An 18999-nucleotide genomic window follows, 5' to 3' on the forward strand; every position below is an offset into this window, starting at 1 on the left:
CAATTGATACAAAATGGGTTTATTTGACAGCGTTAAGAATCAAGTTGGTGAAGAAAACTTCAGTAAAATCCAAGGTGCTTTAGGTGGCTCTGGTGATAAAAAAAGTGGTGAACAAACTGACTATGTTAAAAAAGCTGAAGGTTACATTGGTGAAGATAGATTAAAACAAATCAAAGACAAAGTTGGTGAAGATAACTATAAAAAAGGTGAAGATGCCATTAGAAAACAATTCGGTGGTTCATCATCAGAAGCTGAAAAAAAAACTGAAGAAAGTAAATAAGCTTCTAGCTAACTCAGTTCTCAATTCAATTCACGTATAGTTCTTTTTTTTGATTAATTTAATTGAACATTGTTTTTTAAAAGTGTTGAACTAGATGTTACGCTTGTAACTTCATCTCTTAATCCAAGTTGACAGACGGTTTGAAGTATGTCCATCTCTTTGAAAAACCACTACACTGCAAGAAAGATGTACACTAGACTAAATCTACAAGATCTTTATTTTGCAAGCTCTGTGCATTATCTTCTAAACGCTATGGGTAAATATTAACTAGACTCAAAAACAATAAATAATCCAAACAAAATGAAAAAGAGGAATAAAAAACAAGTTAAAGAATTTCAACGCAGACAATCTTCTTTCTATAAGCAACATCAATTGCTAAAACAATCTATATCTATTTCTTTAACAATTTGAAGAATTGGTCATCAACAGCAGCAATTATATCTTTAACGATTTCTGGGTTAGCTAAAGTGGATAAATCACCTAATTGATCAGCTTCATTTGATGTTATCTTTCTCAAGACTCTTCTCATGATTTTACCAGATCTTGTTTTTGGTAAATCATCAACAATAATAACGGTTTTTGGACCAGCAAATGGACCAATTTCACCTCTAACTTGTAAAATCAATTCACGTCTTAATTTATCTGGAGTGATGTGTTCATTTGAATCAGTTATTTTTTCATTAGCTTGAACTAAGTAACCTTCTTTTAATGAAACAAATGCAATAACAGATTGACCAGTCAATTCATCTGGAATACCAACAACAGCACTTTCGGAAACACCTAAATGTTCAGTTAAAGCAGTTTCAATTTCTGAGGTAGATAATCTATGACCTGAAACGTTAACAACATCATCAACTCTACCTCTAATCCAGTAGTAACCATCATGATCTCTACCAGCACCATCACCTGTGAAATAATAACCTGGGTAAGGTTTCAAATAAGTTTCAATGTAACGAGAATGGTTATTCCAAACTGATCTAGCCATTGATGGCCATGGTGCTTTGACAGCTAAAACACCTTCAACATCATTACCTTTCAATTCTTCACCAGTAACTGGATCAATAATAGCAGCATTGATACCAAAGAATGGAACAGTAGCTGAACCTGGTTTTGTTGGGACAGCACCTGCCAATGGAGCAATTAAATGAGAACCTGATTCAGTTTGCCACATAGTATCACAAACAACACATCTACCTTGACCAATTTTTTCGTTATACCATTCCCATAAATCTGGTGCAATTGGTTCACCAACAGATCCTAAAGTTCTCAAAGAGCTTAAATCATATTTACCAATTTCTTCTTCACCAACTCTTTTAATTAATCTTAAAGCAGTTGGGGCAACATAGAAATGGGTAGCTTTATGACGTTCAATAATTCTCCAGTATCTACCATAATCTGGATAAGCTGGGGTAGATTCGAAAATAATTGTAGCAGTACCTAAAGTTAAAGGACCATAAAGAGCATAAGTATGACCAGTAATCCAACCGACATCACCAGCAGTGAATAAGACATCTTCTGGATGGATATCAAAGACATATTTAGTAGTTAATGCAGCACCTAATAAGTAACCAGCAGTGGTATGAACAACACCTTTTGGAGAACCAGTAGAACCTGAGGTATATAACAAAAACAATGGATCTTCAGAATTAACTGGAGTTGGTGGTAAATAACCTCTAGCTTTAGAGGTTTCTTCATGCCACCAAAAATCTCTACCTTCTTTCATTGGGATACCTTGAGAACCTGTTCTTTGGAAAACAAGGATTTTTTCCACTGAATCAACACCATTTAAACCTTCATCAACGATTTTTTTAGTATGAACAGTTTTACCACCTCTTTTACCTTCATCACAGGTAATGATAACTTTTGAACCAGCATCAGTAACACGATCTTTTAAAGAACCAGCACTGAACCCTGCAAAGATAACTGAATGAATAGCACCTAATCTTGCAACCGCCAACATAGCGACAACAGCTTCTGGAATCATTGGTAAATAAACAGCAACGGTATCACCTTTCTTAACACCCCAACTTTTCAGAACTGAGGCAACTTCACTAACTTGTCTTAATAATTCACCAAAAGTGATAATTCTGTTGTCTTTTTCATCATCCGCTTCATAAATGATAGCTGGTTTAGCTGGGTTGATAAACGCGTGTCTATCGACACAGTTGTAAGAAGCATTCAATTCACCATTAAGGAACCAAGCAACATCACCGTTTTCTAAAGAACCGCTTTGAACTTTGTTAAAATCTTTATCCCAGTCCAAGTATTCTCTAGCCAAAGGACCAAAGAAACCTTCTGGATCTTCAATGGATTTGGCGTAAAGCTCTTTGTAGTGCTCCAAATCGTTGACGAAACCTTTGTTCGGTTGAGATTTGTAGAAATGTTCTGGGGCGTGTCTGGCCTCGACGTTGGAGGCTTCGTGGACAACCTTGTGTTCGACTTTTGTCATGTTTCTTGTGTTTTAATCTGAGGGGAATGTGGTTATATAAAACTCTTGTATCTGGATTTTTTTTGGTTTCTTCTTCTTTTCCCTTTCTTGAATTCAATTGGAGACCTGAATAGAATTGAGAATTGGTTTAGACTATTAAATATGTTATTGGAGTTGCTCAACTATATCAGTATCGATTTCAGCACACTGCAATTGATTGAATATTCAGAAATTGATGATATCTTTATGTTTTTATACGATAGTGGATTGATTGGTTGACAAAACAAGGAAGCCTCAATGACAATGACCAAACAAAATTAAATCCCTTCCTAAACAGTTGCTTTAACAGAGCTTTTGCTAAAAAGAATGTGAATTTCCTTAAGGTTCAATGGTAAAAACAAGTTGATGAGATTCAAATCTTGAAAAAAAAAGTGGTCGTTCACCATCTAAGCGAACGAGAAATCACGAGGATTTTGGAGACTGAGAGGACCTAGTCCTGGTGCTCTCATAGTTAACACAATTGATGGTGTCCGGGTGTGGACATTTCAGGTCTGGTGCATCTCGTCCGGTGACAGGGTCTAGTGAAAATTATACAAGCCAAAAACCGAAGTTTGAAAGTCCGGTACTTTCAATTGGTCACAGGTCACAAGTTGCAATTGCCATATGCTACGTTTAAATACAATTCCAATGAAATTGAGCTAATGCAATTCGTTGGTGATGGTGGAGTTTCGTTGGTTCTGGTGAATGTGTTGACTTTGAGTTTTTGGTGAAATTGTTTGTTGATTTTTGTTGTGCAGACTAATCCAATAGTGATTTTTTGTTGGGAGTGAGACTCAACTAGAGGATCTCTACATGTACTTAGTCGCGAATGAAGGTTATTGATGGTGGAAGTGAGCTCTGATGACTTCTTGCGCCCAAAGTTCCTAGTTTTCCTGAAGAATTGACTCTTTCCCAAGCATTTGTGTGATGTGCTTTCATTCAGCATTCTGGAGGTGTGGATTTGGCGAAACTGATCAAAATAGTGGCTACCAATTAAATTCCTTTTGACCAAACCATGAAGTAAGTGTAAGCTTTGGGTCATGGTTTCCATTCAATTGTTCTGTTTACGTTATCTCAGTATGCTGGACGGCTTATAATTGACTCGCTCTCCGGTTGATATACAAAGTGGCTGTTGTTATTTTTGATTATACTAATAATGAGATTACAAAAGGTTGAGTCAACAGGGGTAAAACGTTCAAGTGTCAAGCTCAATATAAAAAGTCTAATTTAAGTAGCTTGATTAGATTGTATGTTATAATATATTTTCCTGCAAGGCCATTTAAATTTAACAAAGATATATGCAATTGAAGATTTGTACCACATATACAGTATTTCTATTATATGCTAGCTATTGAGGTAAATCTTTCAAGATTTCAGATTATTCAAGCATCAACTAGCAATTACTAAGTGGTACTTATTTGTCGATCCTACGCCAATGATCAAAATAGTTAAAAGTATGTATTTGTATACGTAAACAACAAGACATAGAAATGAGAAGACACCACTTTCAATGAAAGTTCTATCATCATTTTTCTTGATCATTACTCTTCTTAGAATTCACTTTCGATCTTTTGAACTTGAAATCCTTAAAATACCAGTATAAAACCATCATTCCCAATATGTTGAACGCGATGAATACACAGAAAATACCAATATTTCTCCAGTAGGTCCCATAATCGATATTTCTGGTCTTGAAAATATATTCATCAGCACCAGTGTAAGCACAATACCCACAGTTTTCAGTTGAAGAGGAATCAACCAAATAACCACCATTGGATTCAATAAACGAAGATAAATAATCACCACAAGTCTTACCATTTGGTGGATTCACATAAGATAACTCATCATCAGAACATTGCACTTCTCTTCCATGAATTAAAGATGAAACCATATTTTGAACAAAATAAGTGACTGGTGATGCTTTGTACATAAATGTCCAAAATTTAGGAAAATTTGATAGAGGTTGAACAACACCAGAAAATGTGAGCATAAAGACTATCAAAATTGTCCCCAAAATATTTGCAGTTGCCAAATCTGGTGAAAAATAGTAGACACCGACGGAAAAACTTGTGATATAGAGCTCATACATGATTGCAAGTGTGAAATAATATTTACCAGCTAATGAAGGTCCTTGGTAAGCTCTTAAAGGGAAATAACAAGAACAAAAGAAAATTGTACAACCCAATAAATTATATGGCAATTCAGTGAGAATTTGGGACAGCAACAAGGCAGACCAGTGAAATGTTTTACTCATTCTCTCCCTTGCTTCATAAACGGCACGAGCTTTTGATGATTTGGCTTGCATCTGATTAACCAAAGGGTTATGAAGAATTAGTGAAAGAAAAACAACAAACAAGGAATTCTGGGTGTCAGTAATGGTGTGTTTCAAATCCCAGAAAGTAAAACCAAAAAATAAACCGCCAAAGATAAACAATACCCATTTAGCAAATGGATACCATGGGTCACGATAAAATTGAATATTGGTTCTCAAAAGAACATATTTGAGCTGCGTGAGCCAAGATGATGAGTAAGATGAGCCCAATTGTTCTTCAGTCTTTGAAGGTGCTTTAGTCTTGACAACAGTATCAACCTCATAACAAAGTTGAGTATACTCTGGTGACTTTTCCCATTTCTCATACCAGTCTTCATTAACAACAGCTGTAGCACCGGCACCAATAGATTCCAAAATATACTCAGCAGGGTTTTCCAATTCACCACATGGTCTTCCACCATTTCTTTCAAAGTAATTTAACAAAGTTCTAGATCTCTCACCAATATCACCAAAATAAACTGTTTGACCACCTTTCTTCAACAACAATAATCTATCAAATTGTTCAAACAATGTAGCTGAAGGTTGATGGATAGTACACAAGATAGCTTGTCCAGCTTCTGCAAGATGTCTCAACACTTGAACAACTGCCCAAGATGATTGTGAGTCCAAGCCTGAACTAGGCTCATCCAAAAACAACAACAATGATGGTTTAGCAACTAATTCAACACCAATAGATAACTTCTTACGTTGTTCAACATTCAAACCATCACCAATCTGACCAACAATAGCATCGGCATACAATTCCATATCCAAGATTTTGATAATCTTTTCAACATAGTCCAACTTCTCAGCATCTGGAACATTAGCTGGTCTTCTCATTCTGGCTGCAAACACTAATGATTCTCTGACAGTTAATTCATCAAGATGTAAATCCTGTTGTTGAACATAACCAGTTCTCTTCTTGAAAGTACTATCAATTGGAGCACCATTCACCAACATGTCTCCAGTAATAACACCCATATCAATTCTTTGAGACAAAACATTCAACAAGGTGGTTTTACCAGCACCTGATTCACCCATCAAAGCGACTAATTGACCTGGTTTAATATAACCTTGAACATTATCCAATAGTTTTCTCAAATTCCCATCTTTAGTCTTGATAGTATAATCCAAATTTTTCCAAGAAAAAACATCACCACTACCTAGCTTTTCATCTTTCAAAAGTCTATGAGGAATTGGAACTAATGAATCTTCTTGGACATTACCAGATTCAACATCATGAGTAGGCATAGGCTGAACAACGTCATCTGGCACCTTTCCTTTCTTAAACAAAAGTTTATCACCTTTAACTTCATCGTAATTAACATAATCTGAGCAAACCACTGTTAAAGACAAAAAGAAAAAAATAAATCCAATTAATATTCCCAAGTTGCGCCAAATGTGACCAAAAGTGTAATCATATACGACTTCCAAATATTTATCACCACTAACCCAAGTTTGACCAGCCTCTGAACCAATAAAGGCACAAACTTGATTGACGCTATCAACAGTTTCATAGCCTATACCAGAAGGAACCAAACTGTCTGGTTGACATTCCATTTCACGACCGTGAAATTCCATAAGCATCACCGATTCAAATCCATAAGTAAATGGATTAATATAAAAGATCCAAGAAAACCACGGGTGCATCGATGGGAATTGGATCATAAAAGATGAATAGATAGAGATTGCCATAAGAACAATTCCTCCAATTGTATTTGCCAAAGCATTGGTTGGGGAGATGGTAGCAATAAAGTTAAAGATGACTTTGAAAGCAAGCACAGTAAGAATGAAAAATAACCAAAAGCTGAAGAATGCACCAGCTTCATATTTCATACCAGCTAAGAAGTAAGAAATGATCATAAAAATGGTAATCATGACGACCTTCACAATTAAATTGATAACTAAATCAGCAATCACCTCTGCGGAAGGAGCATAAAATGAATATGATCTATGTCTGTTCACAATTTGACAGGTTTGAAAAAGGAAAATCATTTCAGCAAATGTATTGAACACGAAGAATATAACACTAAAGAAGATGAAACCACCTCTTGAAAAAGCACCAGCTGTAGAAATTGGTGTATCATAGCATAGCGACCCAATCATAAACGCAATAATAACTGTTAAAGCACTCTGAATAATCAAAAACGCTGTATCATTGATTACTCTTTGATAACCCCGATTCACCAACAGCTTCAACTGGGAAGCAAAGTCAATAGTATACCTTGAATTGGCCCTGGTAAATAATGACTTCTCTTTTGATAAAGATTTTTTAAATGATTTCTTAGTTTCATCAGCATCAACAGTGGAATTGTATTGAGTGATTGTGGTTTTTAGGACTTTATACTCTTGTGACTTCAACCAATATTCTTCAAATTCTGCTGGTGAGTGAGGAACTTTATGTTCATAACCTTCTCTAGCAAAACGACCAAGTGGATCAGTAACTGAAGTTAAAAACTCAGTGGTGGATTGACGATTCAATGGTCCATACCCCATATCAATGAAGTATTGTCTAGCTCTCTCAACTGGACCAAAATAAATTTGACGACCTTCATACAACACTGTAACTTTATCAAACAAGTTGTAAATGTTTTCAGAAGCTTGATAGATAGTGACAAATGATGCTGACTTCATCAAATTGGTAGTTGTTCTGATAGCTTGAGCATATTCTAAAGCCGTTGAGGCATCAAGACCTCTAGTAGCATTATCCCAGCAATAAACCGCAGCCCTGGCTGATAAAGCTTCAGCAATGGAAACTCTCTTTCTTTCACCACCAGAAACACCTCTGAAGACATCGTTACCAACTTTGGTTTGAAAAATATGTCTTAAACCGAAAACAGTAGCCAATAAATTAACCATGATGGAAATGTATTGTTCACGAGTTGAAGAATTTGGTCTGGCGTTTGGTGTTCTGCAAGCAACAGCAAATTTCAAAGTTTGTTCAACAGTTAAATGAGGAAAATGTTCATCATGTTCTGGATTGTAAATCAAATCTGACTTGAAGTTTTTAACCATTTCATCTTGTGGGATACCATTGTACAAAATTTCACCTTCAGTACCAACATAATTATGAGTTTCACCACTAATAGTTTTCAAGAAAGTTGAACAACCAGCACCTGGTCTACCCAAAACTAACAACATTTCACCAGAGTTCACGAAACCATTAATGTTTTTGATTAACTTTCTGGTTGGTGATTTCTTGACCAAATTCAATGGAGCAGAAGCAAGATCTGCTAAAGTTGGAGCAAAAGCAACACTGTTATCCTTACCAATAGTAGAAACATTATTAAACGTAATACCAGCAGTTCTCAACTTCAATCCTCTTTCAGTGGTATCATTAACAAAAGCACCCAAGATGGTTTGTAAGTCATAATCATTTGGATCAATAGCCATTGGGAACTCTTTAAAAGTTTTTCCTGACATTGTCTTCACTAAGTTCTCAAAAGTGTTCAAAACACCAGTGTTGATATCATTTGTAACACTGCGAATTAAGTCTTCCTCATATTCATCGAATGTTTGGCTCTTCTCAAGCTCTAAAGCACGCTCTGGGGATGTATTCATTTTGCTTTATTGATGTCAAACACCCTCAGCAAAATCTATCTTCTAATAGCTGAGAATCAGGCATTCTTAAATAAACTTGAAACAACTATTTCAGTGAGGAGATAATTAATAATTGAACTTGGTTATTACATTTCAATATTGAAGCAGTTCAAGTAGCTGAGCTTAATTTGAAATCACAAAAAGCAGTCAATGGACAATCTGATTAGCTAAACCCATGATATTGATGACAAAACAGGCATAATCTATCAGTGGCTTCTCATGATGAGCTGTATAATCTCTCTATTCAAAGCAGGCGCTAAGGGTTGTGAAACTAAGCAAAACCATTGTGTGTTTACCTTGTTGTTTGTTGATCAATTGAAATTTGATGATTTCTGTGATTGAAGCCCAGCGCAAAGGTTTGAAGCCCAGGTGGGCCCCTAACAAAATTGACAACTGCTGAATAATTAGCAGCTCCATTAGTAATTGAGCACCTCTATCAAACGAGGTCTTTCTGTGGACGTTCATTAAAAATACATTCTGTTCATGGTACTAATTATACGTAATTCGACGGACTTCCGCCGTTCATAGTAGAGCTGTGAATATTATCAAACACTTATAGCTGTTGGTGACAGTCGCAGTGTTACCAGCTAACTCATAGCTGGATGTTACTTTTTCGAGTCTCAATTGTCAAGTAAGTTACAAATAGGAAATAGTGCTACTAAATCGACTTTGAATTAAATGTATTAAAATTAATCATTCATAGTTAAAATTCCCAACTCTATTATACAACTCAATATATTATAATTCATTCAAGCAAGATCGCTTTGTTCAACTTTTGGCTCCTTTTCAGCTTTTGGTTTCTTTTGAAATAGCTTTGGAGTAGAAAACTTAGCGTCCTTAGCCAACCAGTACAACGCCATCATTGAAACAACATTAAAGAGGATATAAACCCAGAAAAGACCAAAGTTTCTCCAGTAATGACTATACTTCATCATTCTAGTACTACCAATATATGTATCAGCATCAGAATAAGAACAGTAACCACAGTCTGAAGTAGCAGAAGGATCAACCAAATAACCACCACGAGCAGAAATGTAATCAGAAACATATTCACCACAAGTTTGACCGGATGGAGGATCAAAATAAGCTAGTTCACTCTTGGAACAATGGATTTCTCTTCCGTGAAGCAAAGTGGATGATAAACTTTCAACAACATAAGTGATAGGTGAAACCCTGTACATAAAACGCCAGAATCCTGGAAGATTTGAATAAGGTTGTAAAACACCAGCAAAGGCAAACATGAAGACAGTGACAACAGATCCCAATAATCCAGCTGATGGTAAATCTGGAGAAACATAATAAATACCAATGGCAAATGTACAAATATAAATTTGATAGATGATTGAAACCATGAAATAGAACTTTCCTGTCAATGTTGAATTTTGATATATTCTTAATGGGAAATATGAGCACAAAAAGTAAATGGTTGAACCAAAAAAGTTGTATGGAATTTCAGTCAAAATTTGTGACACCATTAAAGCAGTCCAATGGAAGGTATTACTCATTCTTTCTCTAGCCTCATAAACAACTCTTGATTTCATAGATCTTTCTTGGATTTGATTCAACAATGGGTTGGAAATGATAACAGCTAAAAATGCAACGAAAAGAGCATTTTGATTACCAATGATGGAGTGCTTTAATCCCCAAAATGTAAAACCAATAAACAAACCACCTAAAGTGTATAGCCCAATTTTGGCAAACATATAAGTTGGATCACGATAAAATTGCAAATTTGTTCTAAAATAAACATGTTTAACTTGAGAAAACCAAGAAGTAGCATAAGTTGAATGTAAGTACTTATCTTCTGAAGCAGTAACAGTAGTAGTAGCAGTTAAACGTAAACCTTCTTTGTTAATCTCATCAATTTCAGTGGAAGCTTGGATATACTCTGGTGAGTTTTCCCATTTCTCATGCCAGTCTTCATTAACAACAGCTGTAGCACCGGCACCAATAGATTCCAAAATATACTCAGCAGGGTTTTCCAATTCACCACATGGTCTTCCACCATTTCTTTCAAAGTAATTTAACAAAGTTCTAGATCTCTCACCAATATCACCAAAATAAACTGTTTGACCACCTTTCTTCAACAACAATAATCTATCAAATTGTTCAAACAATGTAGCTGAAGGTTGATGGATAGTACACAAGATAGCTTGTCCAGCTTCTGCAAGATGTCTCAACACTTGAACAACTGCCCAAGATGATTGTGAGTCCAAGCCTGAACTAGGCTCATCCAAAAACAACAACAATGATGGTTTAGCAACTAATTCAACACCAATAGATAACTTCTTACGTTGTTCAACATTCAAACCATCACCAATCTGACCAACAATAGCATCTGCGTACAATTCCATATCCAAGATTTTGATAATCTTTTCAACATAGTCTAACTTCTCAGCATCTGGAACATTAGCTGGTCTTCTCATTCTAGCTGCAAACACTAATGATTCTCTGACAGTCAATTCATCAAGATGTAAATCTTGTTGTTGAACATAACCAGTTCTCTTCTTGAAAGTACTATCAATTGGAGCACCATTAACCAGCATGTCACCAGTGATAACACCCATATCAATTCTTTGAGACAACACATTCAACAAGGTGGTTTTACCAGCACCTGATTCACCCATCAAAGCAACTAATTGACCTGGTTTAATATAACCTTGGACATTATCCAATAATTTTCTCAAGTTCCCATCTTTAGTCTTAATAGTGTAATCCAAGTTTTTCCAACTGAAAATATCAGCAGTACTTAAATCTTCATCTTTCAAGAAGTTCTTCTTAGTGCTTCTAGTACGAACCAAGTTATCATCAACTGGACCAGCTTCTTCATCAGTACTTGAGCTTGATGATCTGACAAACTCATCAGGTAGTTTACCTTTCTTAAACAACAATCTATCACCACTACCTTCTCCAAATTTCATCAAATCAGCAAAGACAGATAAACAAACAGTAAAGAACAAAGCAAATCCAATCAAAATACCAAGATTTCTCCAATTATGACCATAAGTATATTCGAATGAAATATCCAAATAGCGATCACCACTAACCCATGGTTGGCCTGGTTCAGAACCAACGAATGCACAAACTTGATTAGCACTATCAACATTTTCATAACCTGGACCAGATGGAATCAAATATTCGGGAGAACATTCCATTTTTCTCCCATGGAACTCACCAAGTGCCATTGATTCAAAACCATACATGGCAGGATTAATATAAGCAATCCAAACAAACCAAGGATGCATGGAAGGAATTTGAATCATAAATGAAGAGTACAAAGCAATGGCCAATAACAAAACACCACCAACAGAATTAGCCAATGATGCAGTTGGTGAAATTGTGGCAACCACATTGAACATAACTTTGGCAATGAAGACAGTGAGTAGGAAGAACAATAAAAAGTTGAAGAAAGCACCAGCATCACTCTTTAATCCAGCGAGGAAATATGAAATGATTGTGAAAACAATGATTGTAACCATCTTCAAAGGGAAATCTGTGAGCAAATCAGCAATGGCTTCAGCGCTGGGACTGTAGAACGAATAAGATCTATGTCTTTGGATGATTGGACGGTTTTGAAATGAAATAATGATTTCAGCACTAGCTAAAAACACAAAGAAGATCAAACTAAAGAAAATAACACCACCTCTTGAAAAAGCACCAGCTGTTGAATCAGGAGAATCATAAAACATTGAACCAAGAACCAATGAGATAATAATGGACATTGAGATTTGAATTGTAGTAAAAGCTTTATCACCAATAATTCTTTGATATCCACGTTTTGTTAACAACTTCAATTGAGCAGGATAACTGATTGTATAATGAGAGTTCTTTTTAGAATATTTGGCTTTTTCATGGGCCAATGATTCTTTGAACAATCTTTTGGTTTCGTCAGCACTAGCAGTAGATTTGTATTGAGCAATTGAGGTTTGCAAGACTTTGTATTCTGGTGAATTCAACCAATATTCTTCAAATTCAGCAGGTGTGTGAGGCACCTTATGCTCATAACCTTCTCTAGCAAAACGACCAAGAGGATCAGTAACTGAAGTTAAAAACTCTGTAGTGGATTGACGATTCAATGGTTCATATCCCATGTCGATGAAATATTGTTTAGCTTTATGAACTGGACCAAAATAGATCTGACGACCTTCATACAACACTGTAACTTTATCAAACAAGTTGTAAATGTTTTCAGAAGCTTGGTAGATAGTGACAAACGAAGCTGACTTCATCAAATTGGTGGTTGTTCTAATAGCTTGAGCATATTCTAAAGCAGTTGAAGCATCAAGACCTCTAGTGGCATTATCCCAACAATAAACTGCAGCCCTAGCTGATAAAGCTTCAGCAATGGAAACTCTCTTTCTTTCACCACCAGAAACACCTCTGAAGACATCATTACCAACTTTGGTTTGATATGTATGTCTTAAACCAAAAACAGTGGCTAATAAATCAACCATAATGGAAATGTATTGTTCACGAGTTGAAGCGTTTGGTCTGGTGTTTGGTGTTCTGCAGGCAACAGCAAATTTCAAGGTTTGTTCAACAGTTAAATGAGGAAAATGTTCATCATGTTCTGGATTGTAGATCAAATCTGACTTGAAGTTTTTAACCATTTCATCTTGTGGAATACCATTGTAAAAAATTTCCCCTTCAGTTCCAACATAATGATGAGTTTCACCACTAATAGTTCTCAAGAAAGTTGAACAACCAGCACCTGGTCTACCCAAAACTAACAACATTTCACCAGAGTTCACGAAACCATTAATGTTTTTGATCAATTTTCTATTTTGTGATTTCTTGAACAAATCCAATGGAGCAGAAGCAAGATCCGCTAAAGTTGGTGCAAAAGCAACACTGTTATCTTTACCAATAGTAGAAACATTATTAAACGTAATACCAGCGGTTCTCAACTTCAATCCTCTTTCAGTGGTATCATTAACAAAAGCACCCAAGATGGTTTGCAAATCAAAATCATTTGGATCAATAGCCATTGGGAACTCTTTAAAGTTTTTCTTAGAGATTGTTCTTGCTAGACTTTCAAATCTAGTCAAGACCTTATTGATACCATCTTGTGAAACAACCCTAATTAAGTCTTGTTCCTGTTCAAACTCATCTCTTGATTCCTTGTCAGCGATATCGTTTTCGCCACCATATGGCTTTTCCTCATAGCGACTGTCACTTGAAGAGTTGGACATTGTACTTCAACTGATCAAGCCTTTTGGAAACAATCCAGTAACCAGTACTCATTCTCCAAACTCTAGAGGACATGAGCGTCTATTTATACCTATAGATGGATATTTTCATGCAGCATAGATCCGTGGATTTGTCATCGTTGTGGACTAATCCTGATAATATTCGCACATTGAAAGAATTAATAGGACACCACTGGCACTGAGTTGCGCAGTGTTTACGTTTTTGAAAATTTTCAAGCCGGTCGATTACTAAGATAAGCACGTCGTTAACGGGTTTAAAAGACGTGTACGCCCAGCAAAAGCGCTAATTGTACACTTGCCCTTAACGTATAATCTAGTATAAAGTGAAACGGATTGTCTATGTTTAAGTTGGGATGTCTTGTAAATATCTACTTGTTGAGCTGATCCGTAATAGCTTCCAAGACCTGTACTCTTCCTTTGTTAGGGTTTCATATCAATAGTAATTACCTTTAATGATGAGCATTCTAAGATAACTATACACACAGTGTATTCAATGAATTTAATACACAACGTACAAGGTGTATATCTGATCTGTTGGGACATCGTAACGGGTTATAGGCAGGCGGACTTAGTGGAATATCTGAAGTTTGATCAACACAGTTCCTGAATTACAAATTGCAAATGGGCGACCAGAGACCAGAGACCAGAGGGTCAAACTTTAATACGAAGTATAATCTGTTGATCTTTCCAGTTTGTTCAATGTATTAGACCTATTTTGTTTGTGTAACCTAGTCAGAGCTGTATACACATGAGCTACAGCTTCCAGGTAGATGAGTTTGTGAAACGTCCTGGTACTTGCACTCTCATCACTTATATACAATGCACAGCAGTGTACTAGAGAACACGTTTCAACAAAGGACAATATATCAGTACAATATATAAGATATTCGCTATTGCTTTTATTTTGTTTTGGCTATTTTGGATATTGATGGATCTGAATTCTGCACACATTTTCCAATTGTGTCAAATCAAGTGTTTTAAATTCGTTATTTCCGGTATTAGTATTATAATCGTTATTTCCGTCTTATGTCCTTGATTAGGAATCTCGGAAGTTTCAAAATAAACCCGATTTCCCGAAGTCAATTGTAAGCATCTGTGATAAGAAATAAGTCACCATTCACCACTGTTAAAGATTCAAGAAAGGCCATTTTAAAAAGATACAATTATGTCTAATGGTTTTTTGATAATAAACCAAAAAGATCAGCAACCATTGAGATTAATACTAGTACAAATTACAAATATTTAGTTCTCAAGTATAACCATCGGCAATTAATTGACGACGTATATAATCAATAATAGAAATGCCGGCTGCTTCTACTACTACCGGAAGTACCTGCTAGCTCATGTAGTAGCGTGGCAAGTATTCATGGCTGATAAGTTTTAATCTGCTCATATTATTACATCTGTACTTATTTTCAAGCAGCCCCATTAAGCTGATTAAATTTCATACCCAGCTCTGTAATATTGGAAGAAAAGCAGTCAAGTATATACAACTTTTATATTACAATCTAAAAAGCTGCTTTACTCTCGGTTGGCATTAATGCTATTCAACATCTGTACTCAGTAGCTGGGAAACTTGAGTATCTCCATCTAGAAAAATTAAATTACAAACCATATTTGCATTAGCTAAAATATCATATGATCTACGTGATAGCCCTGAAACATTGAGATGTGAGTTTTTGAGTTGTATGAATCCATTATAGTACCCAGAAGCATCATAGTCATCACTTCTTTAGCATCTTCAATTCGAAAGTTGAACGTCTGTAAAATTCTTTTGCCCTAAGGGAAATATGAGTTTGGAAAGTAACTTGACATTTCAATTGATCGTAGTAATGAGAGTAAATTATAATGGTTAGCCACCTTGGCTTGTTAACATCTAAAAACATCAAATACAGCTTTGGCTCATAAATAAACACTCAATTTTTGGATACAATCTGTCTTGATCACAAATTCAATTCAAATGACCCACTATGAACACAAAACCAATTGACGTATTAAGGGCATATCAGTTTGTTCAAACTCACCCTAAGCCTAATACCACACCCAGCTAACGTAGTTATAATTATACGCTATATTGTAGTTTGATTGTGGACGTTTCAACAGTGGAAGAATTATTGGTACAATCTATCATAAAGTATCCTTATCGTTTGCTGCTTCTTTTGGCTATTCTGAATCCTGTTTTTGTAACAGTCTTTCAATTGTGTCAAATCAAATGTTTGTTATTTCCGTCTTATGTCCTTGATTATGAATCTCGAAAGTATCAAAATAAAACCCCTTTCGATTAAAGGCCCAATGGTCAATTGATTCATCTTACACGTTTATCAATTGTGGTCTCATGATATAAACTTCTCCAATGTGGTTCCCAGGATTACCAATTGACCAACTAGAGTTTTAATAATTATATAAAGTACAGCAATTCATCTAATAATTTTGAACATATATCAACTCATCAAGTCCAAAACCTATCAATCATCATCGACCAAACGTCAATTCTCAACTACAATGTCTTCAAAAAACTTAGATTTGTCAGATCCTGAACATCCAAAAGATTTAAAACCGCCTTACCTTAAATTATACTCACTCGGAAGTCCAAATGGTCAAAAAATTTCATTATATTTAAAACTATTAGGAATTGAAGATTATTACTATAGACAATTGGATATTAGAACAAACATCCAAAAAGAACCATGGTTCATTGCAATCAACCCAAATGGCCGTGTCCCAACATTAAGTGATGTTGATTCTCAAGGGAAACAAACAATTTTATTTGAAACTGGTGCAATCTTGCTATATTTAGGTGAAAAATATGACCAGGAACGATAATATTACTATTCAATGAATGATGAACATTATTGGGATCAAATCAAATGGTTGACTTTCCAAGTGGCCTCACATGCTCCATATCAAGGTCAAGCTACCCAATTTCAACATTATGCTCCAGAAAAGATTGAATATGGTATTAAAAGATATAAAGGTGAAACTGAAAGCGTCTTTGGAGTCTATGAATTACGATTAAAGGAAAACGATGGTTGGTTAGTTGGTGACCATTTCAATATTGCTGATATTGCTGCCTTCCCTTGGGTTAGAGTTTATGCTTATAATGATATTGATATTGATCAATTCCCTCATTTGAAAGCATGGATTGAAAAAATAAAGATCATTGATGGTGTTCAGGCTGGTTTGGATGTTAAGTGATATAATCAAGTATGAGCTGTTGATCTTGCATGAGCTGACGACATTGATATAACACCTTATAATCAACTAAACCATATTTAGGACTTCATCAAGAAAAGTATTAGGAATATCTTGGTGACTTCCACAAGTTTACACTAGTTGCAGTCGACGTTCCAATTAATATTAGAACAATATTATTGGCCGGCAGCTTTTTTAGTTCATTTTTTTTTTTTTCAGTTGATGTATTTGATGAACTTGGATGAGGAATGCAACTACGCACGAACCGCTTGGATTGTAGGCTTCTCGCTATATGTTAATGGAATTCAGGCTTCCTTATAATATCCTTCTCAGCCAACTGAGAAACCTATTCTCCACCATACATCAACTAAAAAAAAAAATAAAAATATCATTAATATAATATATTATATATTACCAGTCTAGTTGATAACTATAAGTGTATAACACGAGCTCTAATTAATATACATATATTTATTGACGATCCGTCGTAGCTAGCTGGCACTAGTACTAGTATGCGAATATCATGTATATTATTCACTGCTAGTATATTATATTATAAGCAGTGCTACTAGTACTAGTACTATAACAGCATAGGCTATATCAATTGTAGACGCTGTTATATAAATCATAGTGATTATTAAAGTTGACGTTCATCATGAGTAATATTATTATCAGTATGTGTGAGTTATACGTCCGGTGTTTGAGGCTAATTCAGCCTTTTACAAATGGCAGCTCGGTGAATGAGCGGTCGGCTTCTGGGGAGGTTACGAACTTCCGTGTGTACTTAATTAACTACCAGAAGGCTTCAAGCCCTTTGATGAATTGATGTAAACTCTAGTCTCTCACTGTACATAGATATGATCTGGTGTAGACTGCTGGGGCTTTAACTGTGCCGTCACCTTTGAAAAGTGGTCCTTTAATACTGGGTACAATGAACATGACGCGTATTCTATCGGAGATGTTGAAGTATGGACAACAATGAGGGAATCGTTGAATCAGATGCACACCAGTAGCTGGATCTTATGGGTACAGTAGCACAACATAGAAGGTATCTATAAACGTATAACTCTGGTTTAATACGGCCTCTTATTGTACTTTGTGTCCTTATTCTAAGCCTTGGTGGTGTATCTCCTACTGTAATACAATTGGGGTGTATTCATCAAATCTCCTTTTCAGAAAAAAAAACAGCCATGTTTAAAAAGTACTTGCGATCCTAATTTATCATCAACCATCAACTACCACCAAAGTTATTGAGAAATCAATCATTGTCTACAAAGATGAAGATATCTGCACTTAATGCCCTTGCAACTTGCTTAGTTGCCGCCAATGCCATCCAGATCTGGAAACGCCCAACTGTTGAGGATGCTGCTGTTAATGCCAGAACATTGATCCATAGAGAATCTTTAGCCAACATCAATACTGTTTATCAAGATGGTGATGACAAAGGTTTACCAGCTTCTTTTGTCGAATACTATGCTGATTGTGGTGATGGTAATCCTGTCATTTTAGCCATCAACATGGCTACTTCTTTCAAGAATATCCAAGAAGGTTCTCCTTATTCATTAACTGTTAGAGTTGGTGACCATTCTCCTCATGAACATGTCAATCCAAAATACCCTGGAAGTAGACCACACTCTGTTGCAGGTTCACCAAGAATCAATTTAAGAGGTAATTTCATTGATGTTCAAGAAGAAGAAGTTGAAGAATTGAAAAAATGTTTCTTGAAACGTCATAAAGACGCGGTTTGGTGGTTACCAGGTAATCCAATTCATGAATCTCATTTTGTTAAATTTGATGTCAAGGATGCTTATTTCTTGGGAGGTTTTGGTGATACTGGTTATATTGGGAAAATTCCAAAAGATTTGTACTCAAAAGCTTCTCCAATTGAAGATGACAAGGAAGAAACTGAACACTTTATCAAGGCATTTAAAGAAGAAAA

The 18999-nt window shown here is 35.6% G+C and overlaps 6 protein-coding genes across 6 annotated transcripts; 3 read left to right on the plus strand and 3 right to left on the minus strand.

The window, feature by feature from the left end:
* Positions 1 to 13: 13 nt before the first annotated feature.
* WICANDRAFT_59918 (uncharacterized protein) lies at positions 14 to 374 on the plus strand (the record flags this gene model as incomplete). Its single annotated transcript, XM_019182901.1, has 2 exons — positions 14 to 272; positions 364 to 374. 2 exons carry the CDS (start codon positions 14 to 16, stop codon positions 372 to 374), a joined length of 270 nt encoding a protein of 89 aa, XP_019041049.1.
* A 297-nt stretch (positions 375 to 671) lies between these two features.
* ACS2 (acetate--CoA ligase ACS2) lies at positions 672 to 2729 on the minus strand (the record flags this gene model as incomplete). Its single annotated transcript, XM_019185320.1, has 1 exon — positions 672 to 2729. One exon carries the CDS (start codon positions 2727 to 2729, stop codon positions 672 to 674), a length of 2058 nt encoding a protein of 685 aa, XP_019041050.1.
* A 1543-nt stretch (positions 2730 to 4272) lies between these two features.
* Positions 4273 to 8619, minus strand: WICANDRAFT_59920 (uncharacterized protein; the record flags this gene model as incomplete). Its single annotated transcript, XM_019182902.1, has 1 exon — positions 4273 to 8619. The coding sequence occupies one exon, from the start codon at positions 8617 to 8619 to the stop codon at positions 4273 to 4275; it is 4347 nt and encodes a 1448-aa protein (XP_019041051.1).
* Positions 8620 to 9407: 788 nt separating this feature from the next.
* On the minus strand, positions 9408 to 13850 carry WICANDRAFT_25578 (uncharacterized protein; the record flags this gene model as incomplete). Its single annotated transcript, XM_019181161.1, has 1 exon — positions 9408 to 13850. The coding sequence occupies one exon, from the start codon at positions 13848 to 13850 to the stop codon at positions 9408 to 9410; it is 4443 nt and encodes a 1480-aa protein (XP_019041052.1).
* A 2520-nt stretch (positions 13851 to 16370) lies between these two features.
* WICANDRAFT_82025 (glutathione S-transferase family protein) lies at positions 16371 to 17063 on the plus strand (the record flags this gene model as incomplete). Its single annotated transcript, XM_019185321.1, has 2 exons — positions 16371 to 16665; positions 16753 to 17063. 2 exons carry the CDS (start codon positions 16371 to 16373, stop codon positions 17061 to 17063), a joined length of 606 nt encoding a protein of 201 aa, XP_019041053.1.
* A 909-nt stretch (positions 17064 to 17972) lies between these two features.
* WICANDRAFT_48936 (CREG family protein) lies at positions 17973 to 18946 on the plus strand (the record flags this gene model as incomplete). The annotated part of the gene is made up of 1 exon (XM_019182621.1): positions 17973 to 18946. A coding segment is annotated over exon 1 (609 nt), but the record flags the coding sequence as incomplete, so codon positions are not given.
* Between the last annotated feature and the right edge of the window lie 53 nt (positions 18947 to 18999).

This window comes from Wickerhamomyces anomalus (genome assembly GCF_001661255.1).
Source record: "Wickerhamomyces anomalus NRRL Y-366-8 unplaced genomic scaffold WICANscaffold_1, whole genome shotgun sequence".
In the NCBI taxonomy this organism is placed as follows: Eukaryota; Fungi; Ascomycota; class Saccharomycetes; order Phaffomycetales; family Wickerhamomycetaceae; genus Hansenula; species Hansenula anomala.